Below are 13,324 nucleotides of genomic sequence, written 5' to 3' on the forward strand. Positions count from 1 at the left end.
CTATGTTTGTGTTATTGTATTACAATTTTTCGTTTTTGTGGTTGCGATTAGGAAGGAATAGGCTCATTACTGTTGGATGTAAGTGGGGATGAGTGTAATTAAAGTGAAAAAAAGTGACAATTAATTCAGATCAGTTATAGTCGATAGGCTTGTTCAAGACGCTGATTTAGAATATGCTATTTCAATTAATCAATTTGATAACGATCAGGTAACAAAAAATGTGAATTATTATGATTTGTATGTACCTATGATATACACGTTATTAGAAATACAAACATATAGAATATAGAAATAATCTGCAAAGTATAAAATTTACTTTACAAATTGTGATTAAAAATAGATATTACTTGAAAATTACTCCTTTTCAAAAGGCATAGGTGTAAGTATTTTGTATAGGGAATTACGTGTAGATTTAAGAAAAAAGTGCCTTAGTCATAATGTAGTTTTTATTCTTTAATACAAACTTTAACTTTTAAATTTTATTTTTTACCTTTTTTCTAAAACATTTGGTAACAAATCAAATTTTAAATATATGTGTATGTGTGTGTGTGTGTTCAAGTTCAAAAATGCTTTATTCAAAAAAATACATTGTTTACAATATTTCACACGTCCCATGCGCAATAGCGCGTGCGGGATACAATATATTTTTATTCAATACAAATCAAATCTCATATTTGGCCAGTTCATTTTGGTTGTACTCACAGATTTGATACATACACATACTACAATTAATATACACAATATACCTGCTAAGCTTTACTACACTACCACATAGATATACATTCTAACTCCACTCCACTACACTACTATAACAAGTCTAACAGTGCCAAGGTTGCAACAACAAACCACTAAAGATTTCCAATATTCCAAAGCTGACATATATCACACAATACCTTACCCCATAAACTCTTTCATCAATTTAATACTATAAATAGTGTATAACAACCAGCAATTAAAAAACAACAAGCAACAATAAATAAACTATATATAATACTCAATAACAATAAATTATAAATTCTATACTTAATAACAATCAATAAATCATCCATTACGTAACAATAACGAAGAACACCTATAACAATAAATAATCTATGAACATCCAATAACGAGTAACAACAATGAGATTCATCAAGAGCCATCTGTAATAAATTGACGAGCTTTCATTTTTACTTTCGGTTTAGATTCAAAATAAACTTCATTTCCAAAAGATTCTAAAAAAACTATTAAATATTTTTGGCCCAATGTAGTAAAACTGGTGCCTGTTCTTTTCTTTTTTTCATATTTGGAACTTCTAACATTATTCTTTTTGCAGATCTGGTACTTCTCACGTTTTCTTTTATCTAAAAATTATCCAGGTGTTTATGTATATACATTACAATTCTGTACATATAAATCTGATTAAAAGGTAATATACGTTGTTCAGAAAACAAGTAACTCACTCTGTCCATTCGTTTTATTCCATATTATGTTCTAATAGCATTTCTTTGTGATGCAATAACAGGGTTTAACAGCGTATGAAAAGCTCCACCATTGTGTGTGTGTGTGTGTGTGTGTGTGTGTGTGTGTGTGTGTGTGTGTGTGTGTGTGTGTTGTGTGTGTGTGTGTGTGTGTGTGTTTGTCTGTTTGTTTGTTTGTTTTCACAGTTCACAATCATCTTTATTCAAAAAATATAATAATTTCACAATGTATTTTCCCATTGCACCATGCAAGGTGTGTGTGGGAACATCTTAATCTATATATTGTTCATTACTGTTTGATGCTGGCAGTCCTCATGCAACAGTCCATTCTATATTACAAGTATAAATTAGTTGATATTTTGCAGACAGAAATTTTAATTTTTTACTGTAAGAGTTGAGGTATCTACTGTATAATCAATCGTGCTATGCATTAACAACGCTAAATATTCAACAAAGATACATTGAAATTCACACGTGTGTGTGAACAAAATTATAAACGACTTGGAAATTTCAAATTAGGTTCAATTCTTTTAAATACTGTAATTTATTTTTGTTCCCGATAAGGAAAACTAGACCAAAAATAGTGGCCTCTGGATAGTACAAACAAACAATACATGTGTAATAGATCAAAGAGTAAGGAAAGCAACTTAAAGCTCACATTTATCAATAGCTTGGAGCCTATTGAATACAGCTAGCCGGTTATTTAAGTGAAATAACCTTGTAGTAACTTTTAAAGTTTATTCTTTACCTTTTTTCTAAAACATTTGGTAACAAATCAAATTTTAAATGTGTGTGTGTGTAAGCAAAATTATAAACGATTGGTAAACATTTCAATCAAAAACCTTAAAAATAAGATCAGGAAACGTTTTTTAGTAAAAGCCATTTTGCCACTAAAACCACAAGGGTTCATTTCATAAATATTTTGTATTCAAAATTATCAGAATCCTTTGAGTGCTGCTGACATTTTTCCAAGTCATATGCAAAAAGTGCTAGACCGTTTTTTTGCATAATTGCAAGCTTTTGAATAAAAGCTGTTGTAAAATAACAATCCATCAGATTTTCATAATTTTGTTCAAAAATTCAATTCAAAAAACTTTATTCAACAAAATTTGTCTCTATTTGTCTCTTTTTTTATCTAATTAAATGAAGAATATGAGACATATCATTACAAACAAAATTTACTTTATAAAAATTATTTTTAATTTTTAATAAAAGTGAAGCTTGAACCTAATTTCAGTGTATACAGTATTTTTAAGATTTTTTTTTTTTTACCCATTGCGGATCACTGACGAGCTGGGCTCGTCACGCAGCGGCCGGACCTAATGGCACGATGACGAGCTCAGGTCGCAAAAGGGTCTGTTTTTAAGTTTTCCTCCAAATAGTTCTATTAATGTCTGATAGATCGGGCGATCGTCTTCACTTGTCAACTAAGAGTGTTTAACAACGGTCTACGTTTAGAGTTTTCAAAAGTTTTATAAATATCCTACAGATCGCAGTTGTATGTACAAGTTGAAAAATCATTCGTTTACGCTCTGCTTTTTAGCGCTTCGGATTGGGCGTTTTCCTCAGTTGTTATTATAATTCTTTTGAGGTTAGTGACACAGAATAGAATAATGTTTATTGTCATTTTACAAAATGCATTGACAAAGTCATAAATACACCTAAGTGGCATAGTTGTAAGAACTAAACACCAGAATCAACAATGTAACCGTTTGTTGGGTTCCTGGTCATAAGGGGATTTCTGGGAACGAAAGAGCTGATGCCCTGGCCAACCAGGGCTCAGCAACAATTATGACGGGCCCTCAAACCATTCTGCGGTGTTCCAAGGTGTGAATCCTCTAGGGTTGTCTCGAAATGGATTCGCGCGCGGAGCATGGGAGAAGGTGGAGGTTGCATCCGGGTTTGAGAGTGAGTAGAATGGTATTACAGTCACCTTCCTCCAAGGTGGCCTCGGACCTTCTCTCATTAAACAGGTCAATGTCTTCCAAGGTCATTGGTCTCATTACGGGGCATGGTCACCTGAAGAAGCATCTACACAGAGTTGGTATCCTTCAGGAGGATCCGCTCTGTGGAAGGTGTAATGAGCAGGAGGAGACTGCTGAGCACCTGCTCTTTGATTGCCCAGCAATAGCAAGAGAGCGGTATGCCATCTTTGGTAGCTTGAACAGGGGTGGCGAGTTTTCCCAGGAGGACTTGATAGGTTGTTTTCGGCGGTTTGTTGAACTGCTGAAGTTGTAGACTGGTAGTCCTCATGGTGTTTTCGGGGTGCGCAAAAGGCCCTTGAGGCTTAAGTGCATGGCAGTAGGCCGCCCCAAGGAAGAAAAAAAAAAAAAAAAAAAAAAAAAAAAAAAAGAACTAAACAACGCAGACGTACATGTTGGCGGGTTAAGTCTAGACAATGGCCCGGATGTTGTAATCGATTCACCCGAGCCGCATTATTTAGACTATGATTCAGACATTATTCCTGCCACCCCGGAACCTTGCTCGCATGTTATCTATCGTTCCTACATCACGGATACCCCAGCAGGCCCATGTTCGATCTGAAAGAATACCTTCACAGCTGAATTTTCTAGTATACAACAGCAAGCGATACGATGTGGTGTACCATTGCTGTTCCTGCGGCTGCTGACCGTAAATTAATTCGTGCCCGCTGGTGCCCGCACACCAAAACAATACGATCCGCAATGGGTTAATCCATGTGAAAGGCCATTAAAATCTGAACAAATCACGTATATTATAACATTTTTTACTGTCAAAAAATAATGTAAGGTTACTCAACCGAAGTTAACATTACTTCAAATCACAAACATTTAGGAAAATCATGATTACAAAAAAGCCATTTATTTGATTTTCATGGTTGAAAAAAATACATTCTTAGAAATGAAATGGAGAGCAGCATGCAATTATTTTCATTGAGTTTTAGCATACAAAATTACAACATTTGTTTATATTTTGCTATATACATCTTTTTACATATTTTTACAGTTGTAACGTAATAAAGGCCATATAATTCTAAATAAAATTCATGTGTAATATATGATTCTACAGTAAAAACAAACATAGCATTATATTTCTAAACAAAATGCTGCTTAGTACCAACATTTTATAAATTGTACTTCATTTGTCAGAGTTACTATTTTAGTTTGTATTTACTCAAATACTTGGTTACCAGCACATAAACAACAAGAATGGCCATTACACAACACGATATTTGTCCACTACTTAATATGACTAAGACAAAATCATCCCATAGCTACTTGCAGAGCCTACTATTTTTGGATGAGTTTTCCTTATCTGGGACTAAAATAAACTTCATTAAATGTTCCTAGTACTTTCCTTGTTTCATAATTAATCAAAAAATACTTGGTCATACTTCCATACTTCCTGTCGCCAAATCGCCTCCAAATAGGCCTAGATGAGCGACCCTTCAATTAGGCCTAGACACACGAATCACCTGTCACTTTTCAATAATTAATTGTTGTTCTTTTAGTTTTTGTATTCGTTTATTGTAGTAATGACTTGGAAATTTCAAATTAGGTTCCATTAAGTCTGTTCTTTTAAATACTGTAATTTATTTTTGTTCCTGATAAGGAAAACTAGACCAAAAATAGTGGCCTCTGGATAGTACCAACTAACAATACATGTGTAACAGATCAAAGAGTAAGGAAAGCAATGTAAAACTCGCATTTATCAATAGCTTGGAGCCTATTTAATACAGCTAGCCGGTTATTTAACTGAAATAACCTTGTAGTATATAAAATATTATCAAAATACAAAACGTCAAAATAGCAATGCTGGCACTTTATGCACTTTTTGTACTGTCAAAATTAGTGACGCTGTTGCACTCAAAGGTTAAAGTCTTTTTATTTTCTGAGAATAATATTATAAGTAAAAACATGTTTCAATAGAAGATTTAAAAAGATTACTTCCAACCTAAAACATTTCCTTTAGTATTTGTTCACTATTTCTGTTAGCCCATCATCACCCTTACTCAAGTTAACAGAAGTACGTGAGAGGAGTAAGGAGGAGATATTTAACTCCGCCCTCACTTGAAACTGGTCTGATTTTGGTCTGTTTTTAAGGTTCCTTAAATTTGAAGAAGAGATTGGACGAGGGAGTTTTAAAACAGTTTACCGTGGCCTTGATACACAGACAGGGGTTGCTGTGGCATGGTGTGAGTTGCAGGTAAGCAGTTATTAACAATGTTTCAGAAGTGTACGAGTTAAAATGTGATTTCTAAAGAATTTAAAAATAATCTACTGGATAAACTAAGGATATATGAGAAATTATATTTTGTTATAGCTGAACAATTCTTAAATTCTTTTTTGTATCAGTAAATAATATTAGAATCGTTTGAGGAAATGAGCATGTTGTAAAAAGATTTCCTAATTTGCCACTGCTTCTAAAAAAGTGTTCTAACATCAATTAATGATTTTACAGGAAAAGAAACTCAACAAAAATGAGCGTTTACGGTTCAGAGAGGAAGCGGAGATGTTGAAAGGGCTACAACATCCAAACATCGTCAGGTTCTATGATTACTGGGAGGTGACATTAACGAAACGAAAGTACATAGTTCTTGTGACAGAGCTTATGACTTCAGGGACACTTAAGACGTAAGTTTAGCAATAAATGCATTATTTCACCTTAGATTTTCATATGCTATTTTTTGGATCTGACTAATAAAGTGTTTGTTGGTGACAGTTACTTGCGGAGGTTTAAGAAGATAAACCCTAAAGTGCTAAAGTCATGGTGTCGCCAGATCCTCAAGGGTCTGCAGTTCCTACATTCTCGTTCACCTCCCATCATACATCGGGACCTAAAGTGCGACAATATTTTCATCACTGGAACCACCGGTAGTGTGAAAATTGGAGATCTGGGTCTAGCCACCTTGAAGAATAGATCTTTTGCCAAATCTGTTATAGGTTTGTATTACAGTTTTATATAACTGGTATGTAAAAATCATAAAAAGTGTCAGTAAAATGTATTAATAGTATTAAGTATATATGGACATTTCAGCCAAAATACTGTTTGACTATAGTAATTTTTCTCATGAATTTCCTAAATTGGCAAAACAATAGGCTAACCAATGTGTTGATAACAGAATAAACCATTAAAACACTCAAAAATATCACTTGGTTAAATCCTTGTTCAGTTGAAAAATATAAATAAAAGGGTCATTCACTAAATCGTTAGAAAATGCTAGACATGGGACTTGTAGGATGGAAAAACTTTTTGTTCGTAAGCAGTATTATTGACTAGGTGTCAAAATTTCAGCTCAGTCCATCGTATAGTTTTGTTACTATTGACGATTGAAGTGAAGAACTTTTGTTTGTTTGTAATAATGGAGAAACGTGAGTTTCGAGTGGTGATTTTTAATAACAAATGTAAATGAACAAATGCTTATTTTGAACTTCTGAAAAAGTATTTCATGGACAGGTTAAAAATTTGGAAGAAGGATTGCAAAAATCTATAGAGTTGAAAGGAGATTATGTTGAGAAATAAAAAAGTATGCTGAAAAAAACTAGTTTTTCTATCTTTTTTTAACCCTTTGCACTCCGACGTCCGAAATATCGGACAACGTTGTTTTGGCCAAAACCTCGGACGTCCGAAATGTCGGACATTTGGTAAATCCTTTATACTGGCTTTATAAATTATCCAAATGCGGTAAATTTGCGATATACGCAATCTGGATAGTTGTTGGATGTAAAAACGTAGTAAACCTTTATACTCTATAGCGGTGATTTTGCAGTTTTACATTGAGTTGTAGAGGTTTGTCAACTTCACCATTTTCGTCAGCTGATTTGATCCCAACTTCAACAGCTGATCTCTTCATTGTTTTGTTTAGTCTGATAAGTTATTTCAGTCAATAAGGTTATGTTGACGATCTGAGTGATATTTTTGTCAGTAACATATCAGATTCGGAATCATCTGACGATGCCAAAAGTGGAAGTGAGGGAGGTATTATGGTACTTTGGGATTATACCGACCACACCCAGACATGAATCGATATTTGACATTTTGCTTCTACTGATTACTAGATTAGCGTAGAACAATATTTCTTCAATATAAAACAGGAATTGTCTTATCGCAAACCCCTCCCCAACCTCAGAGGTCAAAGTCGAGCGGTCTAGTAGATAACGTGATTGCAGAGTCCCGCGCGCGATCTGCCGTAATCGGGATTCTCGAGAAAGATAAGATAACAGCGACAAAAATACCGATCACAATACCTGGAAATGCTTGTTGATTGATGGAATGTTAGTTCTGTTACTCAACTACATCGTTTTATAACGCTCTAAGTTCATTGAAAAAGGTTTAAACGTTGGGGGCATATAACGGAATCTGACACCATTGATAATCGTTGTAATTTTGTAATTAAAGAATAGTTTTTTTCGTTCTATCAGGTTTGTTTCTATAAATTTATATTTTTGTGTTCTTCATGCTGATGCGGTCGGTATAATCCCAAAGTACCGGTATTACGGGCATAAAAAGGTATAAAAAAGTAAATATTCAATCATTTGACAAGTAACTCACTATTTGGGGAAATTGTCGGAAATTACAAAACTGCCTACAACATTTTTGTTTATAGAGGTAAGTTTATGAAATTTTCTGTGAATGTTTACAATTATGTAAGGAACCTGGAAGTAATAGTAGTTTATATAATGTCAATGCAATTTTTTTCAGTTATAACAGCTCAAAGTTAACTTTTGTAAAAAATTTTGCAAAAGAATTTTTTTTTTATAAGTGAAAAAAGGTATTAAAAATAATGTAATTACAAATATATATTTTTACAATATAGAATTTTATTACAAATAAAACAAAACCAAAATTATAACTCTAACTGCTAAAATAAAAAAGTTACAACTTTTTAACAAAACCTTTACAAAATTGATAAAAAGGGCTCCGAGGTTTTCGCCAGTACTTGTTGAATAGAGGCCCGAGGTTTTGGTAGTGATTAAAAATTTTAATCTCGAGTGCAAAGGGTTAAGGACTTATTGAAAAACCCTCCTACATTACATTAACTCAGCATGCCTTACATTGACAAATATGAGCTGTTTGTTACAATTGGTTATTGACACAATTGCTATAAAAAGTTGCTCTTGGTTACATACGGATTTTAAGCTGGGATGGAAATTTTCTTAGCAAGAATGCTACAAGCTCTCCAGACTTTATAGCAAAAATATTGTTCTGTACATTGATTGATCACATTGTTTTTTCAGCAGAGAAGCCAATAATACTTAACGAAAAACAGTCTGAAGTTTCTCTAATACTTATGTGACAATAACTGGTTATATTAGAGGATGTTAACCCTTTGAGTACAATGTTACGTTTTATAGAGTTTATAGACAATTCTCTCTAGATTAGAAACATAATTTGACTTCCAAATGGTTATGTGACAACTGGTTATAGTTAGGGGTGTTAACCTTGTAAGTGTCAGGTGACAATTTCTCGATTGTATAGACATATAACATTAAATCTAATATTTACTATTAATACTATTTTAAAGGTCACTTTTGCAATAGTATCTTAAATATTTCAAATTCTTTATTAACCAGTTCAAATTATGTTTTTGGAGTAAACTGAAATGATAATCTTATCAGCTTAAAATTATCAGCAATTAGCATTTGAGTCAATCAGTGTTTAAAAGTGACACAATTATTGCAGGCACTCCAGAGTTCATGGCCCCAGAAATGTACGAGGAGCACTATGACGAGTGTGTTGATGTCTACGCCTTCGGAATGTGCATGTTGGAGATGGCTACATCAGAGTATCCGTACTCGGAATGTATTGGTCCTGCTCAGATTTATAAAAAAGTTATTAGTGTAAGTATCTACATTAATGTTTTTTTATGGAGTTAACGTTTTAACCAGGTATCTGAAATCACCTAGGATTTTTGTTTACATTTTGTTATTGGTGATGGCTGGTTTGAAAGGATGTAGGATTTTGGGTATTTGCCATTTTTATATGTTAAAAAGTTTATAAAATGTTTTGAGGATTGAAGTCTACCTCTTACTCAGGTGTAAAAAACTTAATACATAAACATGTACTTAAAATCTACAACATGCAGCAATCGACTGCCACTTGAAAAAATGCATCATACGTGACTTATACCCTAACTGCTTGAAGTTAAGACTGAAGACAATGAACCCAGGACTTGTCACTGCACAAAAGTCAAAAGCACAAATAACACATCTCATCCGCACTGGAGAAACCAGTGTTCCACTTTTTAGAAGATTTAAAGAAGATTTCTATTGATTTTAGGGTTAAAAGGTTAAATGAAAGGTAAAAATAAAATTCCAACATTTTAAATTGGCCTTATGGGTAACCATGATGATAATGAGTAAATTGCAGACTAAACAACTTTGTTAACACACACTGTTGAGTCATGTTACATTTTTATTATGAAACACAGTAACACAATGATGAAGTTACTTTTTGACTTGGTTGGAAAGACTTATTACGTTATGTGGATCCTTTGATACTCTTTTGTATAGGTTTTTTATAATAGTAATGTATTTCCAATAAAAACTTGGATTTTACGTAGTGTATGCTGACGTATTCATAGATTATGTGCCATAAACTTTTAAACTGTGGTTTGTTTTAAATATTTCAATTTACAATGTAAATTGATTTATTATATAATTACTTTTATACTGTTCTTTAAAAATTCTGCACTTTCTACTTTATATTAAGAAACCACTTAAAAATGTACATTTTTTTCATAAACATTAAATTTTGCTTCAATGAACTCTGATGTCCTGATTTCCAGAAACCATAGGAGATCATTATAACTAGATTTCTATTTTAGACTGAAATAAATGATTACTTCTGTTATCATAATGTTCATTGTTTCAGGGTGTAAAGCCAGCAAGTTTTGATAAAGTAGAGAATCCAGAAGTTAGAGATATCATTGAGAGATGTATAAGACTGAAACGGGAGGAAAGGTATGACAATTTTAATTTTGTAGGATTACTTTTGATTAGAAATTAAATTGGTCGATATTGAAAAATAATTAATATAGTTGTTGCTAAAATTACAGAATATTTGTTACCAGTTCAAGTACTGTAAATAAATAATATTTTATCAGATAAATTATATTAAATTTGATTTGATAGTGTAGCTTACAGCTAAGATTTAGTGAAAAATATAAAGACATACATCCATCTTACTTGTACCTTGCTTGCTTCTCAAAAAGTCTCTTCACAAGGATTTTATTTACAAATCCAAGTATGGAGGAGAATTGGACATGTTTTTGTCTCTTTTATAACAATGTAGACAGAAAATCTTATCAGTTGACTTTATCCCTTTTACAGCTTTACTTTGGGGCGAGATTTGATTGATATTCAGTTATTAAAAAAATAATGTGTAACATATATTATTTTTCTTGTAATGGCAAAAGTGTCAAACTGTATTAATTTTAAGCTGTAAACATAATTTAACATTTTTCAACATAACATTTCTATGGCTTTTTTACAGAGTAAGGCACATACATGTACCAAATAATTGTTTGCAAAATAATTCCATCTTTGGCATTTATTTAACCCTTTCTTGGAGAGCCTGGCACAAAGGTACTATCACCACCATTTACTTTTGTCAGTGCTCTCTGCTTTGTGCAGCTACCATATGGTTCTTTTTGAAACAGTTAATGAAAATATCGATTGACAGTATTGTTCTCATTCATTGAATGTTTATATACTTAGGGATGCTATCTAGAAGTAAATACAAAACAATTTATTGATCTCTTCATTGACAATGATTTAGTAGTTTTCATCACAATTTTCCTCAGCTTGTGTGCAATATCTTACAAAATTATTGGAACTATTTTAATTTTTTTTACTGAAATTATATCACTATGTTATTTTCACAATTATTTATTTTTACTACTAAAATGGTGGTAGGTCCAAGTCGGTATTTGCATGATGGTGAATAAGCTTAATAATTTGTTTAAGACCACCACTAAAGAGAATTTAATAATGTTTACAATTTTTTTAAATAAGTAACAGTTTTGTTCAAATAGAGTTCTTATAATGATCAAAATGCAAAAGTGTTCTGCAACAGAGCAGATTTCAGTCCATTAGTGGCAGAAGCGTATTACAGTGATTCTAACTGAGAAGGGCCTGTGTTATTGTCAAACGTAAACAAAACAGAGCACTCAAAAAGAATAGTTTACTATTATATTGTTAATGTTATAATTAATTAGATAGTCATAATTGACAAGGATCTCGTATTAAAGACTGAATAACTATGGTTTCATTGGTAGTGGAATAAAACTCTAAAAGTTTTTTAAGTTTACAAAATTCAAGGTAATGTACTGATATATTTTTTAAGAAATATATTGTTTTGATTTTTAGATACAACTCTTGTGGTATTTTCAGGCCCGGCATAAAGGAGTTGTTAGCTCACGAGTTCTTTGCTGAAGACGTGGGCCTGAGGCTGGAGATGGTGTCCAGGGACGAAGCTGTTGTATCAGAGACTACAAAAGTTGAATTCCGGCTGCGAGTTATCGACCCAAAAAAGCGTAGCAATAAACACAAGGAAAATGAAGCAATTCAATTTGATTTTGATATGGCCACTGATAATGCTGATGAGGTCTCATCAGAAATGGTTTGTTTCAGTTCTTTTAAATAAATGTTTCATAACATGCAGCCCAAGTCCTGGCTGCTCAATATACATATTTTAGACTAAAACTATTAGAATTATTTATAATTATAAATATTATTAATTATTTTAGAAAGTCAGTATATTATATACTCATTCATAGAGTTTTAAAGATAACTACAATTATTATCTGTACAATAATATTTTGTTTTATTCAAACTTTTTCAAGTACATAATAACACTGTATAAAAATAAATAAACAAATTGAGAAACACCTGTAACAAGCTTACTAAAATTTAATCAAAGTTTACACCTTCTGACAAATTTGGATAAGTTGTTAATTTTAAAATAAAAGTAATATAATAAATACAATTATAGTATGATTTTTATTACTAGCTAAAAACATAAGGATTAAAGTAGAAAATAGTAATTTAGCGAATGTTAAGTCTATATTGTTGTTTAGATTTTAATATGAATTGATGTGCAGACATGATCTTTAGATTCAAATCATTTCGAGAAATATTTTCTCAAGGTTTAACTTTGAGTTCATAGCAATCCTCAAAGCCTTTGTTATGGTGAATAGCGTATAAGACTACTGGCTTTTTTCGTCTTTATGATTTACTGAAAAACAGTGACCGGGTCATTCTTACCCACAGAGAATTCGAGGTTTTCCCAATGTAGTCCTTGGGGCAAAACCTACAGGTTAGCTGGTAAATTGCATTGTTGGAGGTACAATCCAATTTACCAGCTTTGGCATAAGTTATTTTAGTGACACTGGTGAATGATCTTGTCTTTGGGAAGGTGAAAGGATACCCTTATTGACCTGGAAAAGTAATAAATGTTGATAATGAAAGCTACAAACATGTCACTAAATTTGAGGTTAAGTTTTTTGGTACTAATGAAACTGCCAAACTGAGTAAAAATGATTTGCGTTCTTACATTGTAAATAAACCCAAATACACTTTGGAAAATGTTACCACAAAACATAAAGATATGTACAGTTTGGCTTTGAAAGAAATGGGAAAACAACAAACTGCAAAATAAAACTACGAGTCTTTTAGTTAAACAAACAAAAACTCCCAACAGTACAAGGAGCTCTATAAGTGGTCTACTACCAAATGACTTGACACCTGTATCATCCGTCTCTATTTAAACTGAATCTACACTACCCAAATATAAGAGCAGCCTAAACACATCATCCAGCACAAAGGATGCAGCCGTAGTTGCACCTACGGAAGGGAACCTGAAAAACATTTCATCGGAAATGTCCC

The 13,324-nt window shown here is 32.5% G+C and overlaps 1 protein-coding gene across 6 annotated transcripts in view; it reads left to right on the forward strand.

The window, feature by feature from the left end:
- The window catches only part of LOC124361122 (serine/threonine-protein kinase WNK1-like), a 163,606-nt gene that overhangs the window by 21,576 nt on the left and 128,706 nt on the right, over positions 1–13,324 (forward strand). For all 6 annotated transcript variants that reach the window (XM_046815158.1, XM_046815177.1, XM_046815183.1 and 3 more), the window contains exons 5-10: positions 5,540–5,642; positions 5,898–6,070; positions 6,159–6,379; positions 9,120–9,277; positions 10,311–10,399; positions 11,831–12,059. In XM_046815158.1, the coding sequence (XP_046671114.1) occupies positions 5,540–5,642; positions 5,898–6,070; positions 6,159–6,379; positions 9,120–9,277; positions 10,311–10,399; positions 11,831–12,059 (973 nt within the window). The remainder of the gene's footprint in view (positions 1–5,539; positions 5,643–5,897; positions 6,071–6,158; positions 6,380–9,119; positions 9,278–10,310; positions 10,400–11,830; positions 12,060–13,324) is intronic.

This window comes from Homalodisca vitripennis, chromosome 1 (genome assembly GCF_021130785.1).
Source record: "Homalodisca vitripennis isolate AUS2020 chromosome 1, UT_GWSS_2.1, whole genome shotgun sequence".
Classification (NCBI taxonomy): domain Eukaryota; kingdom Metazoa; phylum Arthropoda; class Insecta; order Hemiptera; family Cicadellidae; genus Homalodisca; species Homalodisca vitripennis.